Consider the following 16,651-nt stretch of genomic DNA (forward strand, 5'->3'; position numbering starts at 1 on the left):
TAAAACACCCAATTTAATATGTGTCTGTTTTTCTAAATCATTCATTTGAAATTGCATTGCTAGTCGTGTAGTCAAGAAATTGAGTATATTGTTACTGAACATCCAGCATGTACATTATGAAAGCTATTTATATGATGAAGTAGTAAAGCTGCTTTTACTAGATTTATTCATAATGTGATTTCAAGGTTACTTCCATCTCCCATGTATTCAACAGAAAATACAATACAGCTACATGAGTATTACCTTGGGCTGTGATCCTGTCAAACCCACAAGCTTAGCAAGATCAGCCCTAGTCAGCATTTGTACAGACTACCACCGTGGACACGAACATGCTGCAGTGGCTCAAAATTACAGCATTCAGATTTTCTGTTTCCCGCCTTAAAACTAAAGAAAATGTTTCTTGTGGGATGAACCATAGTTTTTAATTTACCATAGTATTAAAGGAAGCTAACATGAAAGTGCAAAAGGAAACCTCAAAATTCCCTGTCACAGATCCACAAAAAATATATGGAGAGAAATTAACTTTTTTCAGGCAATGGATTGCAAAACAAGCTCTGATATGCATTAACAAAGTGACTGCATCTAAATATAATTTGTATTATACTAACTCCGGAAATCAAGGTTACATCACTTAAAATTATTTGGTACATAGGAGAAAGCATTTTCACTCATTCTTGTTAGTTATATTTAGTTAAGTCAAAGCAAAGTTTTCAAATATATCCTATTAAGTCAATAGTTGTACAAACTCAACTAATCAATCTTGATCAGAATTACCTGTTTTTAAATCATATGCGTTAATTGTTAAAAATCAAAATTTAAAAATATATGCAGCTTGAAAAATTGCTTTTTGTAAAATTAACTCCAAAGAGCTCCAGAAAGGTAACCAAAAAAACTCCAAAAATCCATGCATGTGCTCTCATGATAAATATCTCTCTCAAGTATAATTTTTGCATCAACAAATACAAAAGTTAATTTTAAATATTCTGGGCCAGATCCTTGGCCCTAGAGAAGTATAAATTGGCAAGCCTGGAACAAGGCAGCTGAGGATAACCCCAGAACAGGCAAGTTAAGAGATGGCACAAAGCTTTATGCCAACCATTCCCCCTCAGCAAAATGTGTAGGTCAGGGGCCAGCTGGGTTTGGGAAAGCACAGAAAGCTGATGCAAAATGTTCTTTGCTGATCCCTGGCTAACGGAATGATTCTTAGAGAAATATCTACTGGAGGCTAGTTCAATTGCTTGCCAACTGCAGGATTGGGGAAGGAGTAAAGATTGCTTAAACTTAAAGCATCCCCCAAGTATGCACAGCGTGAGGTTGGCACATCTGAGGACTATCTATTTGGGAAGTTAGACTCAGGAATCATTTTTATTTTTATTTTCTAAATCTTTAAACAATCCAGGTAAATTGTTCTAAAGCACCTAAGTGACTTAGTAGCCTACATCTCACTAACTTTCAATGAGATGTAGGCTCCTAAATGGCAAATTCTCTTTTCAACATGGGACTTGGCCACTTTTCAAAATTTTACAGCATCCTCTGAGACTACAATGCTACAGTGACCACCACATGGATGGATACACCTGTGCCCAATGACTCCAAACAGGGCTCAGTGCAGGGGTTTTCCTGCTTGAAGCTCATTACACGATTGGCACCTGAGGAAGGAGATCACATCCATTCCAAAAAAAATTTGTTAATTTGTCCTGCAATTTACTAATTTTCAGTAGCATAGTTTCCTCATTCTCAGATAAGATGATCAGGGATATAATTATGCTCTCAGTTGCACCAGTGTAAACCATGCTGCCAATGCAGAACAACATTGCCATAAATACCTAATACATATTCCTGCCCTTCACTGGACAGTGCAAGGGCAAACTGAAAGTTAGTTGTATCCTGCAGTTTTGAGGAAAGATACCACAGGAAATTAAATCCTGACTAGGTCCAGAAAGCTGGTTCTGAGAGAAAACTGGTGCTCCAGCACTTGTTGGGAGAGGGCAAAAGGGTAGTAAAAAGAGTCTGGATTGGTCAAATGAATTGGAAGTCTCTGCCCCACTCCTTTTGTTAAGAATATTTTAGTTGGTGACACTTTTGGCCTGGTTCCATTCTTTTTGTGGATGCACTGTGTTGAGGAGTTGTACCACCCCTGATTATAACATTTGAAATACAATAAAAATACTAGTTTACCAGTTGAAAACACTGATAAGATCACCAAATAAAATAATTATATGTTGATTACAAACATAGCTACATAAAAATATGTAATATTTTACATGGAGAGCAAATCTAGAGACTTTTATAATGACAGAAAAAGACTTTCCTGAACTAATCAGAAAAATAAATTAACCACACATACAAACACAGAAAGAAACCAACAAAACAAGGGATAACCGAGGCACCTGACTCTAAGGGGCCATTCAAACAAATATGGACTGCTGCGTGGCAGGGATGTCTCGGCCATGCATGTTTCTCTCTGCAAAGCTTGCAGTGCCGGCCCCTGGTAGCATGTCAGGTGCACCGTGGCTGACATTAGAGCAGCAGACACTTCTACACAACCGACCTTACAGTGGCACAGCTGTGCTGCTGCAGCTATGCCGCTGTAAGGTCTCCCAGTAGCCACTCTATGCCGATAGGAGAGAGCTATCCTGCCTGCATAATTAAACCACCCCCAACGAGCAGAGAGCTCTCCCATCTGCATAATTAAACCACCTCCAAAAAACGGCAATAGCTATGTTGGCAGGAGAGCGTCTCCCGCTGACATAGCGCTGTCCACACTGGCACTTTTGTCAGTGAAATTTATGTCGGTCAGGAGGTGTTTTTTCACACCCCTGACTAACAAAAGTTTTACCGACTAAAGTGCTAGAGTAGATAAGGCATAAGGCTCTACAGCTTGAAATACTTGGTGGGTCCCAATGTACAATCCTCAACTTCCTGCAACATCATGCTCCTCCAGGGCCCTAGATACCCTGTTTCTGTACCTCACTCCTCCCAACTACCACAGAATCTTCTTGTTGGCGATCCATCACTCATATGTGTAAGAAGAAAGGAGCAGCAACAAAATCACCTGTAGCAAATTCACCACACTGTCCTCTGTTGAGCATCACTGTTCCTCACAATATAATAAGTTATTTTATTAAGTACTCTTTTAGAGATCAGGATGAGACCTACATGAGGAGCACATGATCCCACATCTGCCTACTGTGGAGTTCTTACACTTTCTCCTGGGGCATATGTGCTGCACTAGTATAAGATGGGGCTTGCATACCTACATCAGGTATGTTTAACTATACAGCCAGACACACCTTTTACTAGAATGCATTAAGTATTAACTATGTTCAAAGTACAATACACCACTGGCACACTATACAATTTCATGCTGCATCAATTGCATAATTATTGCTTCTCAATGCAATGAAAATGTATTATTTAAGTCATGCTACCATATTATACAAATGTAAAGCCAAGACATTTTTATTTGGAACACCTACCTTCACCATCACAGTTTGGTCAGAGACACTACTCATCATCTCATTGATAGACTTAAATAGCTGCAGCAAGGATTCCATGAAGTCTGCTTCTCCTTTGTTTTCATAAAGTCTGAGAAACAAATAATTGCTTGTATAATATAAGCATAAACCATAAGGGAAAAAAAAACCCTGGCAATATTGTATAGAACAATGAAAATTGTTCCCAAAGCAGTCATTTTTTGTTCAAATGACAACTGACAATGCCTTGTATTACTCATGACATTTAAAATAAAAGGGGTTCTTAAATTCTACAACTTTTATCAATCAGGCAGGAGCGTTTGGTATAGAACAAATAGTTAACCAAAAGGAAATCCGTTCAAGTCACAGACCCAAAATGGATTATTACTAATTTAAAGCTTCCCCTGGTAAAACATCAAATAGATAGAGATTTAACACTGAATCCTAAATCACTGAGATACTATCAGTCCCTCTCATTATCACCCAACTCCACATAGCTGCAAAATAATGGGCTAGATTCACTCCTTCACTCAGCACCGAAGTAAGCAAGGAGGTCGGAAGAGCATGCCAGGAAGCCAGTTCCAGCTCCCTGATTCTCAGGACCAAACCCAGCCTAACTTACAAGTGGTGCTAGTCATCTTTAAATCCTGCCACTGTTGTAAGGTACTTAATAGGCGCTATGCAAGGAGAATTACTGTGGCAGCCCCCTTTCCACCACCAGCAAACACCCTGCGTGGGAAGAGGGGAGTTTGTATTAATTGATATGGAATATATAGGCTAAAGGTGTTAACATAAGTCAGTTACTTTCTAAAATTCAACAGTGTTAAACAAGATTTGCTATACACGCAATTAGTCTTCTTAGGACATGGCAAACACACCACTAAACAGCCTTTTTATTAAAGATAAAGAAAAATAGTTACAATATTTGACACGTAAAGTATTAAATAAAGCATTTATTTTCACAATATTCCTGGTTCCTTTTCTTTTTAACTGGAGAGAGTTTTTAGAACTCCTTGTGAACAGTCTTTTAGATGGTATTAAAGATGGTAGTAATTGTTTTTTGGAGAAAAAAAGTTAGTTGAAATGGGCTGGAGCTGTTGTGCTGCTGATAAAGCTTGATTTCATTTTATTTTAGGTGGTGTTTGGGATTTAGCAGGAGCCGACTGATGTTATTTGGGTCTCTCTCTCTCTCTCTCTCTCTCTCTTTTTTTTTTTTTTGGCCCAGTTTGGTCAGGACATTTTTCAGGATTAGGAAAAAGGTCTGGGGTCTTAAGAGATGGTGGGAGTGGTAGCCATGATGGTGAGGCTTGATCCAACAGCCCCCCCATCGGTTTTTATAAAAGATGGGGGTTTTTAGACTTAAAAAAGGCAGTGATGGGGGAATAGTCCATCCCCTTCTTATTTTCTCTATTAATTAGGGTTAATATCTGACACACTAATTTTGGTTTATTAATTTTTTGACTTGCTTTTTGTTTAACTAGTATGATTTTAATATAGTTTTTGAGTTATATTAGTAGCCTTTTTGGTTTAGACTAATTCAGGTTTTTTTGTTTTTATTTTTTTGTTTTTATTAATATTTGTTATTATAGATTTTTGTGACAGTTTATGAACTTCTTCGTACTGTTTATAGATGAGTACATAATTAGGGTAAATGTGTAGGCTTAACTATTGAAACAGAACTAATTCACAGGGCCAATCTGAAGACCAGATATACTAGTAGGGAGTTCCTCCAATGCCCGAGGATCTCTATTGGTGCTTGAGGCCAGATCACAACTCCTTTGTGCCACCTCAGTGATGCAAAAAGGATGTAACCCAGCTAGAGAATTTGGTCCAATCTCTAAATATGGCAAAGAAGTGACTCAGTTCCCAAACCTCCTTTCTATTTTAAATGCAACATGGATTTTGCCTAGAATGAAGGGGGAAGGGTGAGATGAGGAATGCTTCTATCTATGTCTAACAAAAGGACAGCACCATTACCATGAACAAATTTCCTGTAGAAACTTAAAACATAGTTTGTTCTGTGACAATCTCCATAGCTCACATTTAGCAGGGATGCAGTCAATAGACTTCTGAGAGCTCTTCCCATTTAACGAGCTTCAATTAAAGAAAGTATGACTAGACAGATTTCATTTATGCCACAGAGGGAAACAACAGTTATGGGTACATGGTATATAGGAGACAGAAGGGCAGAAGGCCAGCGAACCATGACATCCTTGTCAAGTCTAAATTGTGGTATTTATAAAAATGGTTGTGGGAAGCACCAGAAATGTTTCCCATGAACTATACATTCAGTTTTTGATTGGCTATGGGCCTATTTGAGACATTTAGTCCCAGGCCTCTTTCTCCGTCTCGCTACGTTCTATTTACACCAGGTGCTGAAATGCCCCTTTGTTGTATGTCATCACTATCTGTCACAGTAGCTATCAAAAAAACATAAGAACGGCCATACTGGTTCAGATCAAAGGTCCACTTAGCCCAGTATCATGTCTTTCGACAGTGGCCAATGCCAGGTGCCCCAGAAGGAATGAACAGAACAGGTAATCATCAAGAGATCCATCCCCTGTCATCCATTCCCAGCCTCTGGCAAACAGAGGCTAGGGACACCATTCCTGCCCATCCCGGCTAATAGCCATTGATGGATCTATCCTCCATGAACTTATGTAGTTCTCTTTTGAACTATGTTATAGTCTTGGCCTTCACAACATCCTCTGACAAAGAGTTCCACAGATTAACTGTGGTTGTGTGAAGAAATACTTCCTTTTGTTTGCTTTAAACTTGCTGCCTATCAATATTTGTGCACTTCCCTTTTTTTAATCCTCTACTTTACCCGCTGATTGAACTGCATCAGAAGAGAGACTTCTAAGTTCAGCATATGGTTCTGCCTTTCTAGGGCAATGGGAGTATTACAGGTAAGCATTTTACATATTTATACCTTAGTCTGATTTCTTCATACTTGAAGACAACACATAAGATTTATTTAAAACTCACTATGGAGAATCTATATTACAAATTCCAAACGAGGAACAGGGATACTTTTTTTAAAAAGTGGTGCATACTACATTACACTAAAAATTAATGTCTATTATTTCTAGCATAAAATGCTTATTCCTTGGGAGCCATAAATACAAAAAAAAAAAGGCAGCTATTAAACTAGTACACTAGTGAAAATGGAAAAAAAAGTTAAACTGTACCATTTTGCTATGAAAACTTTGCTTCCCAACTAGAATTGTAGGCCATGCAACACAGATTATTAAAATTATATTTTAGGAATAAATTAAGAAATTGCAATGTTCCCCTAATAAAAGGAACTGTAAAGCTTAACAGACAGTATCCATCAAGACATTTTATAGATACATGAAGCTGGTTAAGATAAGAAAAAAAATCTTTATGCTTTAGTAAATCCTGAGCACCTGCAACTCCCAATGACATTAGCTGGATCAAGGCCCATACATTTATCTGAAATTGTAATAAACTTGGCATACGGAGGGCATGTGCGTATGTTTGTTATGCAGTACCAAACACAGTCAGCGTGTTCAATAATAATTTATTTATTTAAAAAAAGTTATTATTTGTAATAATGCCTTTTTAAAAAGCTTTTTCTTTAGAACAGGAACTACTTGCTTGTTAAGTGTTTCACACTAAAACACTAGCACTGAGACCATTTCTTTTAAGGATAGTCCCTTAATGCCATAGTTTTAAAATAATCACCACATATTATCCAGGGTCTCAGCTTTACAACTGAGAACCAACTGTTGTATCATTCCAATTTAGTAGCTTCTCTGATTAAACCCTTATCATTCAGACTTGTGATTTCCCAGTGCTAATGCATTTTGAATTAGTGCTTAGCACCAGGAAATCCAATGGCAAACACTAAGGGATCATTTTTTTCTGTAAATCTCATCTGCAGTGAGAGATAATTATTTTTTTTCTTGTAAAATAATTTGTAAAACCAGAAACAGAATAAGTGACAGTCAGTACCTTATAAATCTCACAGCAAGATTATTATTGAAAGCAATTACATTGCCTAATTCATAAAAAAAAAACTTGGTAACGTTGTTAACTTCAGAACTCTACATAAATCCCTTGTAATAACCTTGTTATATCCTATAAGAAATAGCAAAAGGGTTACATTAAAGGTTAAATTAAGACACATACATAATAAACTTGCTTATTTATAGGTTTGTATATTTGGTGTATGCAATTCCATGATAACTTTTAATTTGCTGGAAGATGATTGTACTTAGCTTTACTGGTGAATATTGACTTCAGGCATGGCAATTCAAGTCACAGAAAACTAAACAAACTGGAAAATAACATGCTAGAAAGGCTGAGATTCTCCCCTCCCATATTAAAGCCACAGGAGTTTTTGCAAAGAAATCTCCTCAATGATTTTCTCATGGAGAAGCTCTACATCATTCTATTGGAGGAAGAGAGTGAGACGGGTTTGCTACTCCCTACAGAAAAACCCAGCCCCAAACCTCACAGATACCCTCAGTATCTGCAGGAGGCCACGGTCAGCCACCATGGCTCCCTCCTACTCCTTTGGTTATGGGAGCTTATAAGAACCTCTCGGATAAGGGGTTCTCTGTGCAAATGCTAACATTTTGTCATAAATTGCATTAGATTTGAGAGGGGACATTTTGAATCCTCTCTTCCCTACCTCCACACCCTCCCCCTCTGTGTGGGATTTGGAATAAGCATAAAGCCTTTTGCAGGGTCCCAGGGAAGGGGACTGACCTGCAGAGGCCCCAGAGTTGCATGCAGATCATTCTGATATCAAAGTGATTTACATCATGATTTAAAACAGGAAACCTTGATTGAAATTAAGAATTTTAACCTTGTGGTTTATTTGTACTTTTAAGTTATTTTCCTAAATAAAGGTTCATTCTCATTGGTTGGTATAAATTTGGTACAACTTTTTGCTAGCCATGAGGATACACTATATCTACACATACATATTTAAGTAATTAGAGAGTTTTAAGTACATTTATTCAGATTCTTAATTTTCACTTTTTTATTGTGTTAGAAATGGTGAATGATGAATTTTTATTGACTAAATTAACTTTTTAATCATGATTTACTCCTCAAGCTACATTTGGTTAGAAATTGGAATTCAATTAAAATGCACAGAAACAGTCTTTTAACTTTTTTTGAATAGTTAAATAAAACTACCTTAAATGTGCTAGATGCACAAGGAGAAAAAAGTTTATCAAAGTTAGTTTGTAATACAAAAGTTAACTTTTTAAACAAATCAAGTATTATCTGCTAGGGAATTGACTTGATTGCTTCTGATCACCATGTCCTTCAAGATTTTAGAAAAAGTAGATCTCATCTCCTTACACCTTATTTTTATTCATAGGTTGGAAGAGGAAATCAAGTTTTTCTGCTTTTTCAACTACCAATCAATCAATCAATCAGTTTCTCAACTTCGAATGAACTAGTTATTGAACTGAAATGAAAAAAATTCTCTCTCTGCATCTGGAGAAAAAGCCAGTGTTGTCCGAGTGGCATGTCAACAAACTCTGGTTCCAGGTGCTTAGCTGGTGACTTTCCCCAGTTCATTGGTTTGATTTTCTTTTAAACTTCAGCTTGAATATTATTGTTTTTATTTTATTTAAATTATTTTAAAAGATTATAGTAAGTTGAGGCCTTAACAACGGTTAGCATGGGAAGACAGCCTTAATTGTGGCAGTTACTCTTGCTGTAATTAGAGTATTTGATGTTGTAGTGAGGTGTAACAACTTTATTAGCATGGGTTTTGAATGGCTATGTTACTTACAAGTGGCAAACTAATTAGTTATGCTGGTCATCTCAAACAATTCCAGTCAAACTTATAAATCATACTACGTTAGTATGAATTCTGCATATGTTACCAGGAACACCATTTTAGAAATGTTTTGAGTGTCTTAAATTTATTCATATTTAAATTCTTTCATTCTCATGACTAGGATTCCTTAGTTTTTAATCAACCTATACAAACAGAGGGGAGAGAAAAGTTAAACCTAACAATCACCTCAGGTAGCATAGAGATATATAATAGTGTCATGGCTTTAAGATCCAATACCTCAAAACAAATATTGTGCATGCCACTGGAAATCTGTGAAACTCGCATTGGCATCAAGATGGTAATTATCCAAATATTAATGCTACTAATGGGATGCAGCTCAGTAACCATCACTGGTCCATGGCTGACTTTTGCTAGTTCCTCGCCTCAGATTACTGTAACTTTTTCACCTGGTTGGAAGATATTCAACCTTTTGCAGGGAGGCAGAAGGAAGCTTTTCTCTGGGCCACATCATTGAGGGTTAACTAAAAATCAATGAAGTTATAAAAAATTATTTTAAAAAAATTAAAATAAATACATTGTCTTTTCAAAAAACCTATTTGAAATTATGGGAACCTTCTGTTTTCACATCCTTACAACATTTAGAAATCTATGAGCAACAATGGAAGCGCTTATGTGCTCTTTCTAAACTGAGGTGTCACCCACTGTGAGGTCCATGCTTAAATATACCCACATATATTCACTATTTACCTTTGCAAGTTTTGGCATATGGCAGCTGAGAGAAGGACGCTGAACTAATCATTGGAGTAGTTAGGATTTGGTAGCTGGAAAGGGATTACTACAAGCTATAAAACCAGTAGCAGTGTGGCCAAAAAATAAATGGTAGCAATGTGTCCACAAAACCATTACACCTCACAAGGTCTAGCACCCTCAATCTTATTCCTTCTGTCTAATGCCTAAATTACATTTTCTTACACTTTGGGGATAAGCCAAATTTGTGCAGAGTAAACAAGTGCTTTATGAAGAAATAAATAATATTCTATTTACTACACAGTACTTACCTTTAAACAGCCAGTGCCCTTATGAAAAATGCTTTGTTTCATACCAGTCTACTAGTAGGCACAACATTTACAGTAAATACAAAAAAAAGCCAGAACTCATCACAAGCGTCTCTAATTGTAATTTTTAAATGAGAAAAATCATATTTAAGAAAGGAAAAAATATGAACCCCAAGGTTGTTTTTTTAAAAAAATTGTTAATACTTACTGATTAAACAATATTCTGGACCGTACTATAAATTTGAAGATGTATTCCAGAGCTTTCATAGCTTTAAAAAGTTGATCAGTTACACCAGATTTCTCAGCATTATCCACGTAATTTCTTAAAACTTTAGTCAGCTTTCTATTAAAAAATAATAAAGGTTACTTGTACTTTTTCCAATTAAGAATTTTGCTTCCTGAAGAATTTAACATTAGCCACAGCTAGTGCAGATAACATTAAAGCATTTTATCATATGAGAGTAAGGACTCTTTATTCAATTCTGGTCCTTACTAGTGACTAACTGTGACTTTGGGGAATTCCCTTAACCTCTGTGTTGCACATTTTACCAACCTACAAAATGAGCACAGCATCATGTATTTCATAAGAGAATTAGCAGACTTAATATTTACAAAGTCCTTTGAATCTTGAGATGTTCAGGTGAAAGGCGCTATGCAAGTGCAAACAATTATCATAAATATTTGTGAGCAGATTTCTAAATGTAATTCTATTTAAATCAATAGCTCCCGCTGGGTTGTATCTAGTATCCTTGCATATGGCTTTACTTTGGAGCAGTGACAAAATAGATCCTGTAAAACTTGCCTTTTCAAAATTATAGACAGTAGCAATTGACATTAAAAAATGACTTCGTCTCCAACTTCGGGATTTTTTGTATTTTGTTCCTACAGACTAACAAAAATTACCATTTCTATAGCCTAAGTTTTCTTGACTGGAAATCACTTTTTAAACTGGAATATAGACAATTCCCAGTTTTAAAATCACCATCTTTAGTTTTATATTAAATATACTATGAGTGATATTTTTAAAACACATATAACCCACTGAAGCTAGTGAAGACCTAATTCTGTCCTTATTACTTAAGTGAACACACTTCACACATTTTCTTCCCACATAGATCATAAAAGTAATTTGGCTACCAAACTCCATTCCGAGGAAGCGAAAGGTGCCAAGCAAAGCTATCCATTACTGTTTTTTGTATCCAACAATAACAGTCTGAAGTAGCAAATAGCAAAAGAAAATTGAAGGGTTCTGGTTTTGTTTTGTGGGGTTTTGTTTTTGCTTAAAGATGACAATGGTGTACGCATAATAGAAGATAAGCAGAACACCAATTTTACACTGTAAGCAAGATGGATTTTAATTTTTTTATTATTTATTATTCCTTGCACAAGTATAATTGGCAGTTGTCATGTTTTGTTTATGATGCTTTTCTCCATAAACATGTCTGAAATAGTTCAAATCACCATCTCATTAAAAAGGAGGAACTATGGGCTTCATGCCTCAGGATTGACAGCACAGTTACTATTAATTCAGATTTGAAAAAGGAAAGCAGGAATATCTCCTACTCAAAAAACAAAAAAAAAACAAAACACATTTCTTCATGTTTATAGGTGAACGCCTATTTAAATTATGCAAAAGGGAAATGTGAATACCATCTGGATACTCTGTACAACGTTTTCATTAGAAAAATATTAAAAAAAAAACAAAAAAAACAACTTACGTGTAGGCTAAAGTAGCACTGAAATGTTTCTTAATGTACGTTTCCAAGACAGGATTAAAATGCTGAAATTTTCTGTCAGCAATCAGTCCAATGATAAATACCTGTTAAATTAGTATAATTATTCCATTATCCACAAAATCTTTGAATTTCTATATTCTCATGAGCTAACCAGTTGAATCATTTCAAATGAGCCACACTAATAACATACAGGGGACACAGTTACAGACTGACCTTAGTTAAAAACAACAATCCTACTGTTCTATTTACTTTACCAGCTTTCTGTTCCTAACATAGGAATGGTTCTTTCTCTGCCCCACCACCACTCCTCTACTTTTACCGGTGTGCCAGCACAGCAGCTGGTCCACTATATGCTTCACCATTTCTTCTGTCTCTGACACTGTCAGCAGAGCGCCTCTCTTACACTTGTCTTCAATCACTATGATGCAGTGTGTCAGAACCCTCAATCACTATGATGCAGCGCGTCAGAAACCTTCATCCCCTTTGAATTAAAGCCCTACTGGGAGTTTAAAAAAAACCCACTTCAAATAAAACAAATTTCAAAAGGTGTGATTTGCAGGTGACAGGATGAATATTATTTATGAAAAAGACCATAATTAAATCTATACATCAATAAATTACATTTTAGCCAAATACCTATACACAAACAAGTCAACTTACCAAAGCATCAAACACCAGGGTATCAAACGTCTCACTCTCGGAATTCTCCATCATTATGTTAAAAAGTGCATCTAGTGTATCTTGTAAGAACTGCCGATAAATATTCAGTCATTATATTTTACAGGAAATTTGAGATTAAATTTCCCACATTGATATTTTACATGGATTTACATACTAATTTGTATTTTTACATTATATAGAATATAAAAATAAAAGAGTTAGTTGGAAAATAGAACAAGAATTTTTTTCCACATTTTGTTTTGCAGTGAATTTTTATAAAATGTAGTATTTATATATCAGAGTTGGCCAGAAAATGCATTATCTCCCCTCCCCCCAAACACACACACACGAGTACTTGAACAGAAACCTTTACTTTTTATAGTGAATATACCAATAAACACAGGTTTCAGAGTAGCAGCCGTGTTAGTCTGTATTCGCAAAAAGAAAAGGAGTACTTGTGGCACCTTAGAGACTAACAAATTTATTTGAGCATAAGCTTTCGTGAGCTACAGCTCACTTCATCGGATGCATTTGGTGGAAAAAACAGAGGAGAGATTTATATACACACACACAGAGAACATGAAACAATGGGTTTATCATACACACTGTAAGGAGAGTGATCACTTAAGATAAGCCATCACCCACAGCAGGGGGGGGAAGGAGGAAAACCTTTCATGGTGACAAGCAGGTAGGCTAATTCCAGCAGTTAACAAGAATATCAGAGGAACAGTGGGGGGTGGGGTGGGAGGGAGAAATACCATGGGGAAATAGTTTTACTTTGTGTAATGACTCATCCATTCCCAGTCTCTATTCAAGCCTAAGTTAATTGTATCCAGTTTGCAAATTAATTCCAATTCAGCAGTCTCTCGTTGGAGTCTGTTTTTGAAGTTTTTTTGTTGAAGTATAGCCACTCTTAGGTCTGTGATCGAGTGACCAGAGAGATTGAAGTGTTCTCCAACTGGTTTTTGAATGTTATAATTCTTGACGTCTGATTTGTGTCCATTCATTCTTTTACGTAGAGACTGTCCAGTTTGGCCAATGTACATGGCAGAGGGGCATTGCTGGCACATGATGGCATATATCACATTGGTAGATGCGCAGGTGAACGAGCCTCTGATAGTGTGGCTGATGTGATTAGGCCCTATGATGGTATCCCCTGAATAGATATGTGGACAGAGTTGGCAACGGGCTTTGTTGCAAGGATAGGTTCCTGGGTTAGTGGTTCTGTTGTGTGGTGTGTGGTTGCTGGTGAGTATTTGCTTCAGATTGGGGGGCTGTCTGTAAGCAAGGACTGGTCTGTCTCCCAAGATCTGAGAGAGCGATGGCTCGTCCTTCAGGATAGGTTGTAGATCCTTGATGATGCGTTGGAGGGGTTTTAGTTGGGGGCTGAAGGTGATGGCTAGTGGCGTTCTGTTGTTTTCTTTGTTGGGCCTGTCCTGTAGTAGGTGACTTCTGGGTACTCTTCTGGCTCTGTCAATCTGTTTCTTCACTTCAGCAGGTGGGTACTGTAGTTGTAGGAATGCATGATAGAGATCTTGTAGGTGTTTGTCTCTGTCTGAGGGGTTGGAGCAAATGCGGTTATATCGTAGCGCTTGGCTGTAGACAATGGATCGAGTGGTATGATCTGGATGAAAGCTAGAGGCATGTAGGTAGGAATAGCGGTCAGTAGGTTTCCGATATAGGGTGGTGTTTATGTGACCATCGCTTATTAGCACCGTAGTGTCCAGGAAGTGGATCTCTTGTGTGGACTGGTCCAGGCTGATGTTGATGGTGGGATGGAAATTGTTGAAATCATGGTGGAATTCCTCAAGAGCTTCTTTTCCATGGGTCCAGATGATGAAGATGTCATCAATGTAGCGCAAGTAGAGTAGGGGCATTAGGGAACGAGAGCTGAGGAAGCGTTGTTCTAAGTCAGCCATAAAAATGTTGGCATACTGTGGGGCCATGCGGGTACCCATCGCAGTGCCGCTGATTTGAAGGTATACATTGTCACCAAATGTGAAATAGTTATGGGTCAGGACAAAGTCACAAAGTTCTGCCACCAGGTTAGCCGTGACAGTATCGGGGATACTGTTCCTGACGGCTTGTAGTCCATCTTTGTGTGGAATGTTGGTGTAGAGGGCTTCTACATCCATAGTGGCTAGGATGGTGTTTTTAGGAAGATCACCAATGGACTGTAGTTTCCTCAGGAAATCGGTGGTGTCTCGAAGATAGCTGGGAGTGCTGGTAACGAAGGGCCTGAGGAGGGAGTCTACATAGACTGCTTCCGCCGACGTGTACGAGCTGAAATTGTGGAAAAGCAGCATCGCTTACCCCATAACCTCAGCCATGCAGAACACAGTGCCATCCACAGCCTCAGAAACAACTCTGACATCATAATCAAAAAGGCTGACAAAGGAGGTGCTGTCGTCATCATGAATAGGTCGGAGTATGAACAAGAGGCTACTAGGCAGCTCTCCAACACCACTTTCTACAAGCCATTACCCTCTGATCCCACTGAGAGTTACCAAAAGAAACTACAGCATTTGCTCAAGAAACTCCCTGAAAAAGCACAAGAACAAATCCGCACAGACACACCCCTGGAGCCCCGACCTGGGGTATTCTATCTGCTACCCAAGATCCATAAACCTGGAAATCCTGGACGCCCCATCATCTCAGGCATTGGCACCCTGACAGCAGGATTGTCTGGCTATGTAGACTCCCTCCTCAGGCCCTTCGTTACCAGCACTCCCAGCTATCTTCGAGACACCACCGATTTCCTGAGGAAACTACAGTCCATTGGTGATCTTCCTAAAAACACCATCCTAGCCACTATGGATGTAGAAGCCCTCTACACCAACATTCCACACAAAGATGGACTACAAGCCGTCAGGAACAGTATCCCCGATACTGTCACGGCTAACCTGGTGGCAGAACTTTGTGACTTTGTCCTGACCCATAACTATTTCACATTTGGTGACAATGTATACCTTCAAATCAGCGGCACTGCGATGGGTACCCGCATGGCCCCACAGTATGCCAACATTTTTATGGCTGACTTAGAACAACGCTTCCTCAGCTCTCGTCCCCTAATGCCCCTACTCTACTTGCGCTACATTGATGACATCTTCATCATCTGGACCCATGGAAAAGAAGCTCTTGAGGAATTCCACCATGATTTCAACAATTTCCATCCCACCATCAACCTCAGCCTGGACCAGTCCACACAAGAGATCCACTTCCTGGACACTACGGTGCTAATAAGCGATGGTCACATAAACACCACCCTATATCGGAAACCTACTGACCGCTATTCCTACCTACATGCCTCTAGCTTTCATCCAGATCATACCACTCGATCCATTGTCTACAGCCAAGCGCTACGATATAACCGCATTTGCTCCAACCCCTCAGACAGAGACAAACACCTACAAGATCTCTATCATGCATTCCTACAACTACAATACCCACCTGCTGAAGTGAAGAAACAGATTGACAGAGCCAGAAGAGTACCCAGAAGTCACCTACTACAGGACAGGCCCAACAAAGAAAACAACAGAACGCCACTAGCCATCACCTTCAGCCCCCAACTAAAACCTCTCCAACGCATCATCAAGGATCTACAACCTATCCTGAAGGACGAGCCATCGCTCTCTCAGATCTTGGGAGATAGACCAGTCCTTGCTTACAGACAGCCCCCCAATCTGAAGCAAATACTCACCAGCAACCACACACCACACAACAGAACCACTAACCCAGGAACCTATCCTTGCAACAAAGCCCGTTGCCAACTCTGTCCACATATCTATTCAGGGGATACCATCATAGGGCCTAATCACATCAGCCACACTATCAGAGGCTCGTTCACCTGCGCATCTACCAATGTGATATATGCCATCATGTGCCAGCAATGCCCCTCTGCCATGTACATTGGCCAAACTGGACAGTCTCTACGTA

The 16,651-nt window shown here is 38.4% G+C and overlaps 1 protein-coding gene across 1 annotated transcript in view; it reads right to left on the bottom strand.

Annotated features, from left to right (window-relative positions):
• Window positions 1-16,651, bottom strand: part of DOCK1 (dedicator of cytokinesis 1) — a 578,721-nt gene that overhangs the window by 456,741 nt on the left and 105,329 nt on the right. The window contains 4 exon segments of the mRNA XM_038408546.2: window positions 3,480-3,588; window positions 10,528-10,662; window positions 12,038-12,138; window positions 12,716-12,805. Coding sequence (XP_038264474.1) covers window positions 3,480-3,588; window positions 10,528-10,662; window positions 12,038-12,138; window positions 12,716-12,805 — 435 coding nt within the window.

This window comes from Dermochelys coriacea, chromosome 7 (genome assembly GCF_009764565.3).
Source record: "Dermochelys coriacea isolate rDerCor1 chromosome 7, rDerCor1.pri.v4, whole genome shotgun sequence".
Taxonomy (NCBI): Eukaryota; Metazoa; Chordata; order Testudines; family Dermochelyidae; genus Dermochelys; species Dermochelys coriacea.